General features: G+C 36.0%; 2 protein-coding genes across 3 annotated transcripts; both read left to right on the top strand.

The window, feature by feature from the left end:
- Window positions 1-5,374: 5,374 nt before the first annotated feature.
- On the top strand, window positions 5,375-8,328 carry LOC108776859 (maf-like protein CPR_2112). 2 transcript variants are annotated; one of them, XM_018543592.1, is made up of 4 exons: window positions 5,375-5,572; window positions 5,694-5,935; window positions 6,000-6,146; window positions 8,056-8,328. In XM_018543592.1, the coding sequence occupies exons 1-4, from the start codon at window positions 5,483-5,485 to the stop codon at window positions 8,192-8,194; spliced, it is 618 nt and encodes a 205-aa protein (XP_018399094.1). In that variant the 5' UTR covers window positions 5,375-5,482; the 3' UTR covers window positions 8,195-8,328. The 2 variants fall into 2 exon arrangements, with proteins under 2 accessions (XP_018399094.1, XP_018399102.1); XM_018543600.1 differs by having other exon boundaries at window positions 6,000-6,136; window positions 8,056-8,174.
- A 1,584-nt stretch (window positions 8,329-9,912) lies between these two features.
- On the top strand, window positions 9,913-12,016 carry Fis1 (Mitochondrial fission 1 protein). Its single transcript, XM_018543479.1, has 4 exons — window positions 9,913-10,170; window positions 10,658-10,864; window positions 10,952-11,057; window positions 11,761-12,016. The coding sequence occupies exons 1-4, from the start codon at window positions 10,126-10,128 to the stop codon at window positions 11,850-11,852; spliced, it is 450 nt and encodes a 149-aa protein (XP_018398981.1). The 5' UTR covers window positions 9,913-10,125; the 3' UTR covers window positions 11,853-12,016.
- Window positions 12,017-23,442: the final 11,426 nt, after the last annotated feature.

The raw sequence follows: 23,442 nt of genomic DNA on the forward strand, positions 1-23,442 counted from the left end.
TCAGCTGGTGAATTTACACAAAAAATTTACACGACCCGTGCGCGTTGCAACATTTGTCGAATTAAGCCATGTCGCGCTCGATTGGGCCAATGACCGAGATTTTCTCTTTATGTCTCTTTTTTTTTTTTTTTACCTCTCTCGCGTGTATATATGCCTTTGTAATTATTTTAATATAATCGTGCAAAAATAGTCGCGCGACCGAAGTGACATCGACAGCTGGCCGGTTCATGACCGGCGGCCACTCCTCTGCCACCTCGAGAAGCGCCTAATATCGTTGCATAATTCGCGACAAGCGTACTGTAATATATAATCCTTGCAATTACCACTCACATCAGTTTTGATCGCTGAAAACTTTTTACGGCGCAAAAGCCACTTCTCATTCGACGCGTAAAAGTGGAAGTCTGCGCTAGTAATTTTATCTGTTGGCCAACTCGTTAATTTTACTGCTTAGACAGGCACGCATTTCAGCCACATGTGTGAATCCTCCCACAGTTATTTATGCATCAATTCATATGATAATTTACAGTTAGCTGCATGTTGTTTAAAAAAATCTTCTAAAGAACGCTGATAAGCGCATGCCATATTATATTCTGCGACAAAACTTCGATTATTATAATATGTAGAATGAATTTTGAACCGGTCAATTGAAATTAAAACATTTTTTTAATTAACATACAGCTTTGACTTTAAGTATAAAGCTGCATCCTCGATTTATTGTATTTTCTTGGAAAAAACGGTAATAAAAGCTAAAGGAGGAATTGACGTAAACGTTGCGTTCTAAAGAAAAAGAAATTAAAAAGCAGTTTTATTGAAAAATTGTTAGTCCTCTTAGAAGGCTAATAAAATATCAAAATTATTATAAAAATAAATATTATTTTTCAATAAAACTGTTTTTAATTTGTTTCAATTGTTTTAAATTTATTTTTCGTTCAAACAGTATTACGTTTACGTTAATTTGTGGGGTTACTTTGTATTTATCGCCAAGGCTATATTTCTTCAAACATCTGATATATGAAGTTAATTAAAGATGTTGATTCACGTTGCTTGCATTTTAAATTATTAGGATAAAATTTCTCGTGAAAAAGATCGATTATACGGTAAGTCGAGAGAGAAATTTGCGTTTAAGAAACTGGTACGTGTTCTGCCGAGTTCTCATAAACTACTTCGTCCCAGATTATTCGATTTATTCGACCGCTCTTGGATATTCGTTAAACGTCCTTCGTGTGAGTTACCCCAATGACGTAATCCTCGGTGATATTCGGTGTACATCGCGTACACCTGCCACGCGAGGGTTGAACCGGGCTCGGATATTTCATGAATGTCGGCCGAGATACATACATATAAATAAACATGCCAAGCCATCCGCGCCGAAGCGACTTGATCAAAAAGCGAGAAGAAGTACGGCCGCGTAAAGTGCTTTTAATAACTGGTTTGCGCGATATCCTGTTCACGGCTTATAGCTTCGGCATAAATAACTGATGCACTTTGCACGCAAGTGAATTATGTATTTTGTGTTTCTCCTTTCTAACACCTGCGATTTGATTTGCTGCCCCTCTCGCTCATTATATTCCGCACAGTCGACCGAATTTTTATCCGAATCTTTAATTAATTATGCGTTTAGTGTCCGGGGAAATAAGATTTACATGGAAAAGTTGATTACGGGGAGTGAACATCATTAACCAAGCACTACTTTTCAAATACATACATAAATATGTTGAGAATATAATAATTTTATAATTTTATTTTTTTTTTGTTTATGTTTCTATTAAAAGCGCATTAAAAGATGCACGTTATTTATTACATCGCGAAGTAATAATCCTAACGCATGCTCCTTTCTAATCCTTCGAGACAAGAATATAAAGAGACGGAATCTAATAGGGTTTTGCGCACAAAACAACATTTTCATAAGAATTATTCAATATCTACAGAAGAAGATCGTGTAAACATCGCGTGATTTCGTTTACATTGTTTTTCCCATTCTTCAAGTCCCTGGGGGACATTATAATCTGAAAATATTTTTATTCTTTTATCTACCAATCATAAGTACACTTCATTTACATATGACAATACGTCGTGCCAGCTTGAAACATTAATAATTATACTGAGGCTCGCACCTACAAATACTCACGCGATAATCATCATCGTGCGTCGATTATCATTCGAGATTTCAGATATGCCCGGTTGCAGCCGGTTACATAAACGCGATTGTCAATTATTGCAGATCAAGCTGAAGACCCGCCGCCGATCGAAGGGATAACAAAGTGATATTTCATCCTCGCTCGGCTCTAAGCAGCAATTATCTCATAAATAACACCGGCAGGCCGCTCGCCACGTGCACTCATTAGTAAACTTGACCCTGCGCCGTTTATTACTTGCTTGTATTCGCATTATATTAAATTAAAGCGATTACTTGTTTACAAGAATTGTTTACCGCAGACGGACGTGTACGTTTGTTGATTTTCAACCGAACGAATAATTGCGAATACATAATCGTTGGATATTTATTCTAGCAGAACGGTGTGTAAACCGAATTTCGGAAAACAAATGTAATTAAACAAATCTGTCGATACCCGATGCAATGCTATTTCAGCGAAATTATAACGAAATTTTCTCTCTCTCTCTCTCTCTCTGTTATTTCTATTTGACTTTATTCATAATTCTCTATCTTTATTGTTTTATTTTGTATTTTGGTTTTATGTATTGTCTTATTTTGTATTTTTTTTGTTATCGATTTTTACTTTTGTTTTATTTGTTATTTTTTAAAAAGATTTGCCCTGGAATAAACATCTCCATTATCTATCTATCTATTTATCCATTTATCTATATATCTAGAATCTCTCAATGAAAGAATGAGTGATTGTTAAAGAACTCCGTATCATATTTCACGAACATTATCGCAAATTAATCTGTTAAAAATTAAAATGTCATAGCTATTTATTTATCCTCTTCTCGAAAGATTATATATTCTCGCTGAAATATAAAGCTGCAGTATCTCTTGCAAGGTTTTCTTTTCATACGAGCAATTAGATCACCAAATAATCGGTTAAAGGTAGAACACGATCGCGAATGACATGCAAAAAAAAAAAGAATTCCGCTAAATCTTTGTTCAACTGGAAGGCTGCTCAAAGATGGGTCAACCTTTCGCCTTGCGATTATGTAAGACCTCGGACTGACTGACCTTTAGGTTCGTTCATGGCATGCGGCATTTACGTAATTTACCGATTACGATGTATTAGAGTCTGGCTTGAGTTGCGCCTGGAGAAGAGTTCTCCTTCTAACGCCGTTATATTTTCAAACGTGCACCAGATTATAGCACGCATTTATCTTCTGAATTAAGTATAAGAATGCATATATTATATTATACATATACTTATATGTACTATATATCTATAATTTATATATATAATCTGGATATGTTTGTGTGTGTATACACGACATATAAATGCATTTATACAATCTGTGAACAATCGACGTAGTAATCTTTTATGCGGAATTCAGTACTCTTTCTAATCGAGCAAAACAATGTTTTTGATCTTGCCTTGGAGAAAGGAATAAAGAAAGGAAGATTGATGTCAATGATAATGATGGAGTAAATAATATAGCAGAGAACTGGCGAACTACATTGCTCTATTTATGGATATTTATAGATATTATTTATAAATGTTTATGTTTAATGCTACTTCCTTTCTTTTACTTAGGGTTAATAGCTTTCCGCAATATAAGTCTTTCATAGCATAAGGAAAATTCAATTACAAATTTCATCCTTATTTTTTGCTCAAATTTCAATTCTTATTAAATAACATTTGAGTTAGGAACTATTTGGTGATGTAATAGAGAGGTTGAACAGTAACCTTGAGTTTTTCCACTTTTTTTGAAAAATCTGGAATAATAATAAACTTTGCAGACAATATGTATATTAAAAAACGAGACATAAAATGTATAATACGTCTTAAAGATATTTAAAGACTTTTTTTTATGAAAGATATAATAAAGATGTTTTTAAGATGTCTTACATTATATAATTTTTGACTTTGTGCTGCATGAGTTAAAACAAAAAAGATTGCAGACAAAGCGTTAAAAAATTAACATCAAAACTTTAATTTATTTAAATACTGAGAAATAATTCTGTCAATCTAAAACATATTTTGTATATAATTAATATGGTTTTAAAGTATAATTAAAATTTTGATATTATATATAATTTTATATATAATATATAATTAATATTAATTTTAAATAACACGATTAATTGATATAAAATTGATTCCAATTAGTTATATAATTCCATCAATTTTGAAATGATTGCATTGAATGTTTAAAAAGATACGTATACTTTAATGCACAAACTCAACTTTCAATATTTAAGTATATATACAATTACTTAAATATTCCAGTAATTGATTCTTTTATTATACAAAATTTATTATGCTCGAATATATATACTGTGTTATTTATACGTATCTCAACTGTAAACTGACAAACCTAGATGTATTAAAATTAATTCTGACGCTAAAATTTATTACGCAATGATATACTCATGCAGGACATCCAGAAATTCGTGAATTAAAATATAATTAGTTTTCAAAAAAAAAAATGAAGGGAGAAGTTATTTGTAAATTTTTATTTCAGTAGTTTGTGAAATAATAGGAATACAAATATATCTATGTATAGCTAATTATGAATAATTATGTTTATAGACAGACTGCGTTATTTAAGTATTGACTGAAGTGCATGCTTATCTATTAATACACTGCACTGATTGTGAGAAAAACGTCAATCAAGTATTACGAAGCAAATATTACTTATGATGTTTTCGATATTTATTAGTTATAAGAAATTTAATTGTGATGAAATATATATTCCTGTAAAATATATCTCATTAATTGTAAAAAATAAAATAGATGGCTTTGCGCTTTATTTCGCCCTATTTAAATATTAAATATTTAAATAAATTTTTTTAGTGACATAAATATAATATATTTCTCATAAATAAATTTTTTAAGTACCTTTTTCTCAGTGTATCGCACGCGCAATTCATGGACAGGTAGCCGTGATCTGAATGTAATTTGTAGGTATCTATAATTGGCTATATTTAAATCTGTATATCCCAAAATTATTAAAGTAAAATGTACACAAACACTTTTTCTTAATTTTTTGAAAATTTTGTTATTATGATATATTTTAATTCGCAAATTTTTAAATACTCTGTATAGTAAAGTAAAAAAAGCCACTATTTTGAAGAACAAGAGTGCACTTTTCTCTTTGACTGCAGCGCCCTCTGCGGCATTATCAAAATGTAAAGCGGCTCGCAAGGGTTCACGTTTACCGACAGGCGCCGGCCGCTCCGTTAATGTATTTACGTTCGTGCGTTCTGCTCACCACGTGTGTTGCGATCAGATGTTTCGCGAGGTGTTTTTTTTGCGTTGTAGCAGGTGTCATTAACAATAATCACTGAACTTTCGTGTCGCACACGTCGCGCAGGATGTTGGAATCGACTGTCCAAGTCCTGGCAAGCGGTAGGACGATCTTGGCCAGCGGTTCCCCGAGACGGCAAGACATAATGAGACACTTGGTAAACAATCGTGCAGAGAATCATTTTTTTAAGCGCTCTGTAAACGATGGATCTAGATGATTGCGCAATAATCGTTCGGGTAGACTGTTAATCGCATTAACGTGAATAAATATTCATCCAGCGCATAAACGCAGAAGTGGTGCCGTCCCTCTATGATGAAAAGCTTGACAGGTCCAAGTATAAAGGACATGGGGAATATGTTCAGGACATAGCCAAGTACAAGGTACACGAAGTGTATGAGCGCCTAAAAGGGGATCTGGTGCCACCGTCTCTGATAATAGGAGGAGACACCATGGTGACAATGGGCGACGTCATTTATGGAAAGCCTCGTAGCGAAGTGGAAGCTTTTCAGATGTTGTCCAGGTAATAACTCTTATTCTCTGGATTATTCATATAATATACGTAGTATGCAATGCATCTTTCTTAGCTTAGCGAATAAACAACACATTGTCTACACTGGCGTGTGTCTGAAAACACCAAAGAGCGAACTCCAGTTTTATGAGGCTGCCAAAGTAAAGTTTGGAGATATATCGGAGAAACAAATCAGAGAGTATATTAAAACTGGTGAGCCTATGTGAGTGTAGCTTATGCATTGCCATATTGCATTGCAATATTCAGAGTGTTTACTATCAAAATCTGAAAAAAAAACTTGAAATTATTAAGGAATTTCACTTTTACCTTTGAAAATCAGGGATTGTCACAGAATTTTATCAGCATTCAGAGAAATTTTCAAAATTTTACTTTTAAATGTAAATTCTGTCATTTTTTAAAACACTCCTTCATTATTTTTTCAATTTACTTGATAAAACAATTTTACTGAACAAATATAAAAAACAATCGGTTAGCATTAAATAAACATACACACGCGTACATTTATGTACATTCTTATGTACCTTATACATTTTTATAAAAAAAAGAAGAGTTAGAAGACAATACACAGTAGAAGAAAGTAGCTCATTTACACTCACATATACATAGGTCAGTATTGATATTTCATTTTTACTTCAAAATCGTTTTAAATATAACACCTTAAGATATATAATACTATTCTGGTTGATATTCACAGTTAATTCTTAAATTTAAAATTAAGCTGTCACAAACCAGTGAGAGCCACATTAACATTTTAAGACATTACTATACATAAATAAATAATTACTTATTTCAGAATAATTCAAAAGTTCATACATCTGCAAATTTATTTGAGTTCATCACAATTATATTCTGAATTCTAATAAATGTGATACTTTAAGATTATTAAATTAAAACAAATTTGATTTGCCTATTATATAAAGTCATTTCTTAAATCAATTTTATAGCCTCTAAAAAATAAATCTTTGTTATGATTACATATTAATAAGTTTTCTAAAATTTGTAATAGATATATCTCTTATGATTATTATTAAGAAAAAAATATTCTTGATCATTATCAAGAAAATATTCTTTGCTAAAGATAATCATTATTTTAAAGAAAAAAAAGTAAATTGAGTAAATCACTTTTCTTTGTAAGAGTGATGTTTTTCTGTGTGTGTTCTTATCCTATAGATTTTGCAACTTCAATTATAGAAAAGAAAAAATGTAATCTTGTAGAATCTCTGTTTTCTATACTACTAATAAATTACAATATATAATTTGTTTGCTTTACTTGCATTTCAATTTATTTCAAAGTTGCAAACAATAATTTAAAATTCTTTAATCCTAGGATTTTAAGAAGATGCTGGCGTCATCTGTTTTATTAATCAAATACAATGTATGATTTTTATATGTATTATTTTTATAATTCAGATTCCATATGAAAAACGAAAAGAAATTGGAAAATTACAATTTTGTTCGATTTCTGGCATTAACTTCTAATAGCTTTATGTATTATATATAAAAATTTTAAACGTACAAAGTATATAACTTTTATGTGTATAAAACATATGCTATCCCTAGTCAATACCAGAAGTCGATATCAAAAAATTGTAATTTTTTAATTTTTAATTTTTCATATGGATTTTAGACTGTATTAATAATGTCTATTTTTATTTAATGTTTAGATGTCACTTTAATTAATGTCTAATTTATTCTCGAGAAAGATATTAAAAAATTTCTGTAAAAGTAATACATATAAAAATTGTTGCATTTGATTGATAAAACGTAGGCAACAAGTTTTACCTGGACTAGGGATTATATAAAAAAAAACAATACTGTGCTTCTAGAAATGAATCTAGGAGCTTTGCTATAAAAAAATTGCATGTGCATGCGATATTGATGTAGTAGTATGTAGTAACGTGTTGATGTTTTGTAAATCGCATGTGTGTAAGTCGATATAAAACATCGATCTCAGAGTTCAGACGTCATGTTAAGCATTCCCTAAATATCTAGAAAATCCAGACGTTCTCAGGAAATTCTTTTACAAGATTTCGGTAAACACTCTAAATTTTGCAATATTGCATTTCGATTGTTGCGATTAGTCTTTGCATTCAAGCGAGATATTATTTCAGGGATAAAGCAGGAGGCTACGGTCTTCAGGGTATAGGGGGTTGCCTGATCGAAAAAATAGATGGTGATTATTACACCATAACGGGCCTGCCGCTGTATTCGTTGGCCAAGCAACTGAACCAAATGTTCTCCAACGTGTAGTTAGTTGAATATCGCGCTGTGCCCATCAGTACCTGAACTATTGTACCGTCGTCTCTACGTGAATAAATTTTATTACGCTAAAAGCCTCATAAATTTATGAATTTCCCTATTTGTGTATTTAATAGTCCGAACGTTGCGGCTTAATGGGCATACATTTAAACCTGCGTTAATATTGATATCGTGCTCATTAACATTCATGATCATATCGCGCGCTGTCAAAGACACAAAGCGGATCACTCGTTGGCATCGTAATTAAATTAACCACCATATAGGCTGTATATTCATTCGGCGAAACTTTCTCCGTTTCATTCATACGGATGCCAAATTTTTCCACACAAGTTCGAAAAATAGATATTCACATTTGTAAGCGTCGTATTTTAAAACAAATTAAATTTTATTTTAATTCATATCTAAAATGTATTTTAGTGAAATTATCTATAACCATTCGTTATTTAAGAAAACGAGGGTGTGTTGTATTAAACGTATTTAAAATACTATTGTACGAGCAACTCTGTACTTTTTCTTAAAAGAGTATTCCTATTTTTTAAATGAATAATATTCAAATCGTATATAACAAACGTTTAATTCCTATATGAAAATATATTGAAGAGATATAAATATGAAAGGTGCCGATTTATAAAATCGTCTTTCGAAATATAATTATATAAATATGATTAACCCCTGTAAGAACATATTTTATTTTTCGTAATGCTAAAGAAACATATGGGTTTTTAGGATTTATTAAAGTTTTTTACTATCACAGTTTTAAAAGTTTTAAAATTTTTAACTACATAAAAAATTGATACTTAAACTTAGCATAAATATAATAAAAATTAAATAAAAAATATAATATAATAAAAATAAAATTGATACATAAAAAATTATGCCAAATTATTATATTATTATTATTAAAATCAGAAAAATCCGAGTATCACTATAGAAATATTCCAGCGTCATATGTTCCAATTACGTGTTAATACGATTAAATAAATACGATTAATTATCTTTTTTAAAATAACAAATAAAAACGTTAATTTATAATTTTACTTTTTAGTTAAAGCGCTTTTTCGAAATTGGACGAATTTGTGGAATATGCAATTTGCGTATTACGTTATACACAGAAAAATACATACTGTAACGCAAATAATAATCACTTGTTTCAAGTATTTCAAAAATTAATTTATCCGTAAATCTGTCATATGTTCATCACAAGCACCAAATTTATTCGAAATGTATTCTGAGTTCTAGTAAGCTTAATACTTCAATCATGGTTATTAAATTAAAATAAATTTGATTTACTTATTATATAAAATCGTTTCGGATTTTATAAAATATTTTTCAAAAGAAAATAAATGTTTGTTTTGAGTACACATAAATGAGTAAAATCAATCATAAAACAAGGGCCAATTAAAATACATTAACATTAATTCACAAAAATAAAATTCATGTATTTTAATTGTACCCCTTTCTTTTATGATTCATTTTTAATTATTTAAGCTTTAAGCCGTTATTTGTTATTATTTACATTAATGAGTTTTCTAAATTTGTAATAATTATATTTTAGGATTATTATCAAGAAAATATTCTTTATTAAAGGAAGGGCGTAAATTGAGCAATTAACTTTTTTAACAATAGAATGATATTTTTCTGTATGCCGTCGATTTTCGTTTTTTTAAGATTCATAAACCGCGCCATCTGAGACGCCGTATCGAGCTAGTAGATCACGCATTTTTATGCCTCTTGCGAATTGCGATGAGTCAGGTCATCTTGCACTCTCGCACCTGCAACTTGCAACCGCGTTCCAAGAATCGGGGAATCGCGGTGGAACTTTACACGCATACGTAGCACAATCGTCTCCTCTCGGTGTGTACGCGCGTGTGTATGTGTGTGACAAAGTGCGCGCCGTTTACGTGCGTTAGTCTGGAAAAGAAATGGAGGACGTTTTGAACGAAGTTGTCTCTTCCGAGGATTTGAAGGTAAATATGCCCGTAGGATAATTCTTGTTTTGCCGATATCACGGTCATTCCGACATTGTTTCTCGCGCTTACCTGTCTCGATCTCTCCTTGTACAGCTGCAACAACGACGTACGTGCGAAAAGTTAGGTTAGGTTACGTGGTACTTATTTATATTTACGTATATTTGCGCGATACATTTTGTTTGTGTCATATTTTTTTTTTATTCATTCAGGCGACTCGCTTTGCGTAGAATTTCAATACGTATTTTTTACGGATTTTTAATAATTTCATCAGCGAAGCAGATTACTCGATGACATACATAACGTTCTCTTCTGAAAAACGTACATCGTACTCTTTTTATTTCACGAACAAATCGTAATTAGTTTGACATTCGTGATTTGTGGGTCGAGACGAAGTCGGGATGACTCACCGATCGGGAAATGTAGTCCAGAGTATGTACACGAGTGTTGCATCACTTTGTGATAACTGTCGTTAATTCCATTTTAGAAATTCGAAACGGTATACCATGAGCAGTTGCATTCGTCGTACGTTACGCAAAAAGCACAATTCGAATATGCCTGGTGCCTTGTGAGAAGCAAATATTCAGCGGACATTAGAAAAGGAATATTGCTGCTGGAGGATCTTTATAACAATCACGATACGGAGAGACGCGATTGCCTGTATTATTTGGCAATTGGAAATGCTAGAATAAAGGTAAAATATGTAAATCATGAATTAATGTATCAAGCACTTTGTATTATAAAGCGATCTCGATGTTTGATCATTGATGTCTCTTTCCAGGAATATTCCAAGGCACTCTCGTACGTCAGAGCATTCCTTCAGATTGAACCTGCAAATGTACAAGTGCAACATTTGGAATCGTTAATAAGGAAGAAGATGGAAAAAGGTTTCCCTTTTATAACTTTTTATCGACTTAAGAGAATAAAGCTTGTAATCTATCTAGGAGCATTATCGCTGAGAGATTTCTGTGATTTTCTTACGCAATCGTACTATTTCTGGTTGTTTCTGCTAATCTTTCTGTTTTCCTGGATTGCTAAATTTTATATAGATTCCACTTAATGATTTTGTGTCTTTATGATTCATATTAATCCAAAACTCATTAACTTTGGCAAAAATAGCTAATCTTCTGCATGTTTTTGCAGCACAATCTCTTTTAATGTATATAACCTCTTCCATAATCTTCTGTAGAGATTTTCATTTTTTCAATTTTATGGTTGTTAAATCTCCTAATTTCTTCTGATAGTAGATATTTCATTTCATATCTCGCGATATACAAATTAAAAGCTTTAGCATAGATTTGATTATTTTGTTAATAACCGTTGCTTGTATTTTTTGCATTGCCTTTATCTCTAGTATTCCACACCTGTATATTCTGTATAATAAGTAATAAAAATTTATACCGACGAGACGAAAAACCCGTATTTAATACCACATCGTACTGTCATATATGTCGTACTGTTCTCCTTTTAACGATTCGCTATACTAACCGCATCAACTAACATGTTAAACTTGCTTCATCTAAGAAGCTTAATCAATATTTTCGTGATTGAAATTGGCATTGAATCCCGTTTGTTTGTTTTTTTTTGCAGAGGGCCTTATGGGTATGGCTGTTGCGGGAGGTGTTATTATCGGTGTTGCAAGTATTCTAGGCCTGGGCATCGCGATGGCAAAAAAAAATTAGAGAGAATTACCCCTAAAAGAACTATTAGAATCGTGATTATGCAGTTACAATTGTGATGTAATGTGTTTGCGCGAAATGAAGTGTCATAATTGCTGTTTGAGATTGGAGAGTCTCAAATGTACTAGAACGTTGACCAAATCCAATAAATGTAATTTGTAATGTTATTTTTCTATTAATCTCAAAAAAGGAGAACAAAAAGAAAAACTAGCATATGAATACGATATTTGTTTAATTTATATTATTTAATATTATTTAACATTATTTATATCGCGTTTTAAACATCGTGCAAAATATTTATGTTTATCAAAAGAATTTTTAATAGTGAAATTAATTATTTAATTTCCAATATTACTTATCGAAATTATATGCGATTATTTTTTTTACATTCCAAAGCTGCATATGATTTTTTATATTGCTGTGTTACGCATAATATCACTCATGTGGGTATGTATATATTGTACGTGGATATATATATCTCGCATGATCTTTTCTATTTAAAATTTTATTTACACGCGCGTATGTTTAACCAAAGCGTACCCCAAAGTGTTAAATTAAATTACAGAATGATAATATCTAAGAATTATAAATTTTGTACATAATTAGGGTTGTATGTGTGGATTTATGTTGTTATTGGATCCTTTTAATAAAAGTCAATGTTTAAAACTATATCGGGGATGATGCTTTTTTCACGCGAATTATTACACAGCTTCACTCGACGTTACCGGAACCTGACGATCCCATCGTAATGAAATTGTGCGCAATATGGAGCAACGTTCCACTTCTCATTTATGACATCTCACAGGGATTTATTTACGCGGAAAATGTAACGCATTCATTCGCAAATCACGTCAAATGGATTTTATGGCGCGGCCTTATTCTCGAGTTCAGACCACGTATGACGTTGAAGAACAGAAATTTGATTCCTTTGTAAAGTGCTGATCTATACGTTGAACGCGCATTCAGCGTAAAATCTGACTGCCCGATTCGCATTGTATGTTTACCATCCACCGTGATCTTTTGTATTACGCAAATGCAACTGCGTTATGCCAAATGTAACTGTCTGAGTCCCTTCGTGTTTACGTTTGAATACGATTACCATATTAGATATATGAAACTCAGAATCATATAGGTAGCCACAGCTAGCGTTAAATGCACCGTCAAACACAGATGCGAACATTGACTCTGGCAATCCTAGTAACAAATATTTGGTCCTGCTTATCAGTAAATAGCGTTTACGTGACGCGTGCGAAACCGCAGGTTTATAAGCAGCATAAAATAAATCATTTGAAATATCTAGAATTCAGCGATTAAATTCTACGATTAGCATAATTATGTTTGTGTAATTGACTTTTGAAAATTTTGAGATCAAAAGAGGGATAGATGGAGGAAATATATAATAGAAAATCTCTCAACATCTTTTTTTATATATAGATTTATTGATGACTTCTCTTAATATCCGTTGATAAAGTTGTTTATGTACAAAATAACGCTGGAATATCCCTATTAATATTATTATTACTATTATTATGTTATTATTAATGACCTATGTTATGGCCCGGATGGGGACTCCCCCTCTTCCTCGAAAGAGAACAGCCCTCTTTCCGCTCGGTTCGACGAGTCGGAGTACGTTCGCTTGTTCTATCCATGCCAGAAAAAGAAAAAAAAACACGAGCGCCACGCGCCTTTTCCCGCTCGCCTTCTTTTCTCTCGTGCTCGCACAAATGCGACGAATAATATTTACACAGAACGATCGCGATCGGATCGGCTCCTCCACCGGAAAGCGGACGAAAAGAAGGCAGCGAGATCAATGGGACACGTCCGCGCCATACTCGCATCTATGATACACATCTTAATAAAGGATTCTCGTTAATTAAAGAGAAAATCGAGTATAGGCGACGAATGCGAATTTCGATAAACGCGTGTTGTGTGTGTGCGTGTCGCCTCGCATTCTCACGGCGCGTGTAAATTTAAAATTAAAGTAAATTAAATTTAACGGTGCGGTGAATTTTTTTAAATCCAGGAAGGTGAAATCAAATCCGACTCGATGCTCTGTTTTGTGCATTTTTCATCTAATCAATGTACAAAATGGGTAAGAAAAGTAAATAATAACAAGAAACTTTTTCCTCTATTTATTTATAGATATTTGTTTATTTCTCTCTATTTACTTCTCTATTTATTTATTTTATAGATGGAAAAATACACATATAAGCGAAGAAGGCCATATTTGATGAAAACGAATGTTGGTGTCTATATCTAATAATATATTTTTGAATAAATCTTACAATTTACAATTTAAGCAAAAAAATATATAATACAGCTTATTAACTAACTTCATAACTGTAATAAAACAAAAGCACTGACGGACTATAGCTATCGTTTAGCCATTAGCGTATCTACCACATGACGCGTGTGAGAAATGAAATTCGGCTCATTCACCATGAAATTTTGACGAGAACCGAGCCGGACACGAATCGTTTCGATCGCGTCGAATTAAATTTGAAATCTCTTTTATTCGGAAAAAAAAAAAAAAAATTCTCGTGTGCACTTTTCGCAACTTTCGCGCTCGGTAAAGCGCAGCGAGAATGCAGGCCGTCTATCACCCTCGGGGAACAACTCGGGGGTGTATTTACAGCGGGGACGGGGGCGGAGTCGCGGGGGAAGCTGTGCCACTTATACCCACGGTGTAACAACGTCGACGACCGTCGCGGTTAATCCGCGAGACGGTTGATTGTATGATCGATATACGGCGCGTGCGAAGTGATAACCATCCCTCCATCGAGCCGGAGAGATTACGCTGGCCTGCGCTGCTCTTCTCCGGAACGCGACGCGGCCGTTTAATAATGTATAAAAAAAAAGTCCCACTGTGCGCCCGTTTGCGGCCAGAAGTGCCGGCTCTCGGACGCAGGAGAGCGGTTATCGATTAATAAACGGCGGATCGCGTTTGCACACGGATCACTCTCGGGGCAGGAAAGAGGGGCAGATATAGAGAGAGAGAGAGAGCGCGCGTCCATGCAGGCTTATCGCGGAAAAACTCCCGCGAATTCCGATCGAGGCTATCGCGTAAAAAAAAAAGAGGCTTCTCTCGAGCGTTTGCCGCGCGGATATTTCATGTACAGGTACCTCATTCACCGTACTGGTGACTTAAGAGTTTAATTTAGTTTTCACTTGCTCGCGGTTCTTCTCTCTTTTTTTTTTTTGTTTCCTCCTTATTTCTCGCGGGGAGATGTATTTCAACGTGCCTTAGACGAACGCACAGCCTGAACTTTTTCAGTCTCGAAGCACTTTTTACGCGCGAACGAAATTTCGCGCGTGTTTACGCGAACGCGGAAGAGCCCGCCTCGGTAATTAAACTTGTCCTTCCAATCCAATTCTAACGTCGGCGTACGGGCCAGAAGTTGCGCGCCGCGTTCTCTTTTTCTTTTACTCTCGCTGTAATTCGTTTCGGACGATAACACGGTCGTTCTTTCGCGAGACGATATAATAACGTCAAAAAAAAAAATCGCGGAAAAATCAAGGAAAACTTTTCAATCTCAGCATTCGTTTTCCTCAGTGCTGCAATAACTGTGCTGTAAAATGGAATAACTTTGGCCTGAATAAAAAAAAATGTCTAGATTTGATCGATCCAGACGGCACACGTTCAAAATTAAAGACATCTTTGAGACGTTTTCGGGACGCGTTGTCAACATTTCGGCCAAAGTTGCCCCATTTTATAATGATCGGAGATTCGAAGGGACATTTTTGCGATCAATCCGCGAACGCAAGCGTTACCCCGTGGGTCGCAGCTTCCAGTCCTCCTCTTGCGCGAGTTCGGACCTACGCCGATCGCGGAACCGATCCGCGATCGCCGAGGCCTTTCCGTTCGCCTCGAAGGAGGGCGTCTCCTATTCTTCCTTTTTATCTTTTAGCGTAGGAAGAAATCGCTCGATAGATTAGCAGCTTGAAAATACTTTAAGCGGTTTAAGGATGAATATTGCTTTCTCAATAAGGCTTCGCTATGCTTTACACGAATGTACAGTGTAGTGTGTGCGTACGTCGTGTGTATTTGTGTGTGTCCCGGCTCGTCCGCCGATCAAATCTCGATTCGGAACAGATCTTAATCCTCCTACGTTATCGTCTTCCGAATCTAAAGTGCGTGGAGACGAGATTGAAGAATTACACAATCGCCTAAAGATATCCGATCGATAGAAGAAGCTTTAAGTTCCGCCATCCTGGAGAAGCGCGAAATATCACCCTAATGATATATACGATCTCTCATGGAATGTGCATACCGTCTGATTCATCCGATGAAAACTATTCCACTCAAGCTTGACTCTCAAGCGCGAATCAAGTATACTACATTATACATATAATATATCACAATACAAGATTAGGTCGTTTAAATTCGATACATGGGATATTATCAACGAAGGGAAATTCGTTTAACCATTCGCGAAATCATTGTGGGCGAAATTGCTTTCCTGGATGAAACGTGTGTACGTTTAAAGAACTTGAATACTTAGTATGGAAAAGAAAGTATAACGCATTCGTATCCTAATTTTTACACTCTTCCGCAAAGAACACGTGAGACAGGACTGATGCAAACTCGAAGTCGGACTTCGTCGTCCGTAAGATTCGCAAGAGATATATCTCGCCATTACATCCACACAGTCGCGTAAAAAAATAAAAGATTACGAAGAGAGTCCCGATTTCTCTATACATAGATAAATAAAGGTCGCGTCACAGAGAGAATCGACCGTTATGCTTGCCTTTTCACCGGCGTATAATCCCTCCAGCTTATCGTATGCATACTTACATCCGGGAATCGCGATCACAATGGCACAGAACGCGCATTGATACTAAGTTTATCGAGGAGACGTCGATAAGCGCCAGTGCTTGCACACCGGTACCTCCGGCGAGAGATTGCATTGCGCGCCGTTAAGTACGCGGAATTCGTCAATCGACACCCTGTCGTCGCCCGATAACGGGCGTCGCGAGCTCGCGGTCGAATGGCAGAACTCGAGCTTATCTCTCGAACGGCAGAAGGAACTCGGATGAGTCGTGTGTTATGACGAGATATGAGACGAGAGAGGTTAGCGCGGCGCCTTTTGACGTCGCGCCGATTTAGGGAGTCGAGTTACAATGAAATATATACGAGCGAGACGTACGTGAGAGAGAGGAATGGAACATACACTTTGACATTATAAATAGAATAGACGTATTACGCAATATTTTCGCGAGGAATGTTACGATACTGAAGGAGACGGAACGTATAAGTGGTCCTGCATCTTCGATTGATTCGAGATTTTTATATTTTCATTCGTATTTTTATTGGGAAGCTTCAATCAACATTTCTACTGCGATATTTTTATGGAGAGCGTAAACGGACGCCTCTCTTCGTGCTTAAATGTTGAGCTTGTATTCCTTCTAAAACGGTTCCTCATACGTCTTGCTCGTATACGTATCACTTTACAAGCGCGTGTCACACACGCAATCGATACGAAATGGAAAAACGATATAATAGGCCTTACGAACTACCGGCGCCCAATTTTGTACAATAATTTAATATCTCAATTAATTTTATTCGATAGTTCGAACGCTCCTCGCTTTTCGCGCTTCGCTCCTTCCCTTGTTTCGCTTTCCTTCTCCTTCCGAAACGCGTCGACTGACTAGCGATATACGATAACATTACAGTAATGATTTTTTAGTATGACGGTCATATCGTAAAATATACACTTTTCGCCGTCTCGCTTCTATCGCGACGGCCTTTTTAATACTCTCTCTCTCTCTCTCTCTCTCTTTCTCTTTCTTCCGTTCGGAACTATCTGTGATACTTGAACCCCAACACATTTACAATGCATTTTAATTACAAACACGCTACTTGAGATTTATCCGATGGCTTGCCTCGGTACAGGTTAGAGTTAACCAGGGTCGCAAATCACGGGGAAAGCCCCAGACCGATTGTACGGGTGAGAAAATATATGCAATGATTCTAACTTAGGCGCCACTTGCACACTGTCCACGCTGTTAACGATTCTCGGTGATACCGCAATACGAATTTGGCAGGAATTAAATGGAAAACGCGTCATAATTTACATATAAGAGATAAGTACATGAAAATAGACGCTACCGTCACTTTCGTGAGAATTTCTATAAAGTATTTTTTTTTCCCAATCATTTTCTGAATTTTCTCCTATTATTACAGTGAGACATTTGATAGTCATGATATAGAGATACGCGAATCAAAATATTTGACGTCGAATCGAATCGAATCATTGAAACATAATTTTCAATTAACAACATAATTATTGTTCAGCTGAATTTTAATATATAGATAAATAAAATTTCTTAAATATGTATATACATATATTTGATTAAATATTTAATATAAAATTAATAAAATGTACATTTATTTACAATTTGACGATAAGGTTGCAATATAGGTAAAAAATTATAAATAAAAACTGCATTTGTAAATTGGGAACCAATACGAATCTTGACATCAAATTTGGATTCAATTCGATTCGCACATCTTTAGTTCATATTGCAACATATCTGCACGTATTTACGATGAAACTCTTTTTATATTCGTTGCAAAATTACAGAAACGGGAGATCACGATTTTTCTTCATTATTAAAATACACGGGAAGAACAAAAGGGTCGCATCTCGTGAAAGACGCGCACAAAATTCTCGTATCGTCGTGCCTCGAGATTGTGTCTTATCATAAATAAGAATACAAAAAGGTCTTTCGTGTGAAATGAGCAAGGCGAAATAAGCGTTTCAGAAGAGAATGAGATTATCGTTCGGGAGAGCCTTATTGGACGAGACTGCGCAGGTCGCGCATGTCGCGCGAAGCTCTTCGATTTGCAAAGTTCAACGAAGATAAAGACGTCGAGCGAAAATTTGCAAAGTTTCCGCCGGATATTTCGGTGGGTTCTCGAACTTACGAAATTAGATACGTCCCTACGCTAGTTCTCTCTGTCGATGTCACGACGTTGAAGCGCCGGAAATACTGCCCCGCTCGTCTTTAGCACTTTCGCATCATCAAACGTGCATTACATGTATCCTCGAATCCACGATGTAGGGTAGTAATATTGCAATCTTTCCATACGTATACAAATATAACAATATTTCTGCGTGTGTATAAACGTAATCGTATTTTCAAGGAAAGTTGTATTTATGTTAGAGTAAAAGATTACTTTTTTTTTTTTTTTTTTTTTTTTACGCCACCATTTGTTCCGCAAAACCTATTCTGCAAAACGAGCGCAGCGCGTACGGTTGCGAGTTTTGAAGTAATCTTTAACACCGGTTTTATGGTACGTCGAGACGTATCTTTCGATATAAAATATTGAAAATTGTTACGATATGAAATATAGAAATCGTATAGTAAACAATGTTTGGTGGCTCTTCGTCGTGGCAGTCAAAAGTTGAGCGGAAATAATAGTCTAAATCTTTTTCAGAATCGATGATGCTCTCATAGTATCCGGCTATCGAACCGCGTAGATTACGTGGTTTCATTTGGCATCGAACTTATTTCTGAGAGCTGTTCGCTCGAAAACGATATTTCATGAACATCAGAGTTATTGTGAATATATATATATGTAGTGTAGAATATATACATATATATAGTTTGAGCCGCTCAACCGCTTTTTTTCGCCGTTTTTTTTTTACAGCATGGAATGCTTACAAAACCATCGAACTATTCGGAAAAATCATCGACGTATAGTTCGATTATCGATATTGGAAAAATTAAAAATCTCACAGTTTCCAGCGATTGCCAATAGAAAAGTTTGCTCTCGCGAATCTCGAACCTGGCAGCCGAAACTCGTTACAAAGATATATTTCGCTCTCCCTTCGCCAATCCAATCTATTAATTGTGATAAGTGACAATGTACACATTTAATTCTATCTTGGAACGCAGTCGTACACCGTAAATCCTGCTTTCATCCGACAAATTCGCGTCGCGTATCAAATAATAAAATTTCCCGATGTCAAATCGGCGTCAACGGGGTGGAAAGGGTTTTACGAGCGAGGATGAGTGTCCTTGAGACATGTGCAGACGTATCCGCAACGGTAGAGAGAGAATTCTACGCGGTTATACCTAAAAATGGAGCCGTAATATATTTTCCTTCGGCGGTAGCGGCGGGGCGCCGAGAACGACGGCGTTACTCCATTATCGATAGTAACTTTCACTCCCACCCGTGTCTCTTTCTTCGCCATTCGATGCATCTGTAATTTACCCCCGATAAATCACGGCCCGCTATCGTTATCGCGTCCGGTGTTTTATTCGACGAGATTTATTCTACCGACTTTTTAGCACACGCGTTATTCCGCGTTTAACGTATAATTTCGCTAAGTTTGCGAATCAAGTTTGCGAAGAGAACGGAATCAAACCCGCATTATTACCCCGAGATTGAGGATCGTCCGAAAGAAGCGCGATTGCAAATCAACATGCGTCTTCTGCAAATACTAAACGGTGCTCAATTTCCGTCTGATTTCCGCTGTGTCGCGAGGTTGACGCGAAGCTATATGCCCTCGAAGCCTAAATCCCAAACCCAGATTGCAGATTCTACCGGTGTGCTGAAATTCCGTCACTCTCTCCACGCCCAGCAGCGAGCGAGCGAGCGATTCGAGTGAGCGAGCGGCTGCATCGCGCCGCCGCCGCCGGAGTCGATTCAAGGTGCAGTCACCTTTCTCAGGCCGGGTGACCGTGGAATTCCACTGGGTACACTCGGGCGGAAAAATAATCTCGTTCCGTAAAGTACATCTTCGCCGTACACCTCGTCTCTCTCTCTTACAGCCTTCTCTCTTCGCTTTCTCGTACTCTCCACTGCGGCCATTACGCCGCCGGTCGGCGAACTAACTTAAACTCGGCCGCGCCCCGTGCATTTTAATGCAACCGCGATTTATCAGAGCCGCGGGATTTCCGATGTGCCGCTACCGCCATCACCGCGGGAATTGCCTTTCCCCCGTGTAATATCGAAAGTAAAAGTGACCGAAAAATTACCCACGCGGCGGATATAACGGCGGTGCCGCGCGATTCACGGACGATTAAATGGCAGTATTTCGGCGGCGCGCGGACCAGAGGAATTCGGCTCACTGTACCGCGACAGGAGAGCGCGGATGGAGGGGAGAGGGGGAGAGGATGTAACCTTCCTCTCGAGGATTCAAACCCTGACGTCGGCGAAACGAATCGTGTCTCTGTTCTCGGTTTCTCCTCATGGGATGCATTATGTCCCGCGATTGACAGACGCATGCCTTCGAGGAACACAATCGAAATTCAGAAGATTATAAAAGCAATTAATGTCGATAAGTTTAATTTAGTAATAATAAATTCAATAGATTCAGAGTGGATTAATAATTAATAATTATTAGCCGCTAATTATCTATTAATTATTTACCGTTCGAGAGAGAGAAACGGACGCTTCGGTAACGAAGACTTGAGCTTTTAAAATGCCGCATTTCAGATCGAGCTTCTATAAACGCGAATTTTGCACTGTTAAATTCATAATATTCGAATTATACTCCAATTGAGTTATTTTTAACGTCAATATTTCTGGAAGGTGCCATTGTTCCTACTTAATATTTCGTTAATGAAAACAATAAAGTTAAACAATTTATATCTCAAGAAAATATATTGAATTTTACTCAAATTTAGTTTATTATTTATTAACTGCACACATACGGACGTTTATTATTATGTTATTATAATTATTATAATTAATTTATTCATTATAATTTATTATAATTAATATATGTGGATGTTGTTTACTTTAAAACTAACCACGGAAATGAATTAATTTTGACACACATGAAAGTTAAAAATAACAAAATTTTACTCAATTCGAGAGATTGGGTTACCACTGCTCATTTGATATCTAACAGTGCACGAGTGTATTACCGCGAGAATTCCCTGGTATCCAGTTAGAGATCGACGTGACCTCACGATCTGAAAGACACTCATCCGTTGAAACGGGGAACGGACGATACCCGCGTTTTAGAAACCTGCGCGGTTCCCTAATAACAGCGTAAACCTTCTTAAGGTTAAATCCTTAACGCGATCTTATACTCTTAACTTACATATCGACCAGAGGAAAAAAGAAACGACCGTCCTTACATCGCTAATTCGCGTCGCAATGTCAGATAACGTTTTGATAGTTTCTGCATTCCCGCAATCTTTCAACGATCGAGGGATTAAATCGCACGCGGATACCCGCTTACCAATCTCTCTCTCTTTTTTTTTTTCATTATCTTCCTTTTTTTTTTCAACTTTAGTAAGCAGGTACCCGGAAACTCCACGACGACCTAAATTTCTTACAGTTAAAGATAGTCGAGGACGCGTTGACACTAGCTCAACTATACCGTCTCCGTCGTGCCTCTGTACATTGGTGTTTTTATTTAGAAAATAATTCGACCGTTTAGAATATATATATATAATTTATGTATATATATATATATACTTTTTTATTTATATATATATCTGTATATGTATATATTTATATAGCTGCGTCCTACGTTGCTTATAGTACGTCAATCTTCTCGCATATGATACATGTCTCATCTCGCGCGACACGAACTCTCAGTTGCGCGTCCGCTTGGAATAAAACGATCGAGTAGTGATCGATGGATCTTAACGAGTCGCATCTGTTCTTCGAATCGTGATCTTTGGATTCTCTCAGAGCCCGAACTCGTTAAGCTCTCGCCCTCGGATCGACTTCAAGAATGACTCGGCGTAGACCGATGCACTATCGAACTTTAGTTTCGATCGAGCTCGGCGGTTCTTCAGCACGATCAAGTGGTCGATCGCGCATATAGAATTTTTACGCGTGTATATGTATGTCTCGTATGGAACACAACAGGCTCCACGTGGCCGGATGGCCCGTCGTTTCTGAGAAAGAAAAGGGAAGGAGGAGATCGTGGACCGACCCTGTTTTCCCAGGAGTTATCCACGCGTGGGATTTCCGTTTGGCATCACTCATCGGCAGTGCTGATCTTGCGGTCATCAGTGATAAGACGAACGTGATAAAAATCCTGGCGAAAGTCATTCCGTGTCCGTTGGGTCTTCTTTTCTTCGAGATTCTGAGACGACTCCCCACGGTGACGTAGAGAGAAGGATATTAATCTTCGAGTAGTCGCGCGGGAAGATGGACTTATTAAGGACCGCTTAGGATTATAGACCAGGTGTATAATTTTCGGAATGCCATCTCGTTCCGGAAAAGATGCGGCATCTTTTACAGATATACTAAACGCAAAGCATATCCGCACCTTTTGATTACGATGAGGAGCCTATTGGTTATTTTTGCTTGTCTGTTGCGTCATTACAGGCCAAAAAATTAGAAGAATGAAAATTTCGAAAAATATTTTAGATATAAAACTGTAATCTGCGAAGAATTACTCATATTTAGACTCTTTACATTACTCAAGTTATATTACAAAAGTCTCATATAATCATTGCTTAATGTAGTTCTTTTTCTTAATAACGATACGCGTCGTAAAGAAGATTAAATATTATATCTAAAAGCTCAATTTCTTCATTCTTTCCCTTCAAAAACTTAAATAAAAGTATTAACTAACGAATGTCTTTCTAGCACCGATTATTGGCTTTCGACTGA

This window comes from Cyphomyrmex costatus, unplaced genomic scaffold, assembly GCF_001594065.2.
Source record: "Cyphomyrmex costatus isolate MS0001 unplaced genomic scaffold, Ccosl1.0 scaffold112, whole genome shotgun sequence".
Lineage (NCBI taxonomy): Eukaryota > Metazoa > Arthropoda > Insecta > Hymenoptera > Formicidae > Cyphomyrmex > Cyphomyrmex costatus.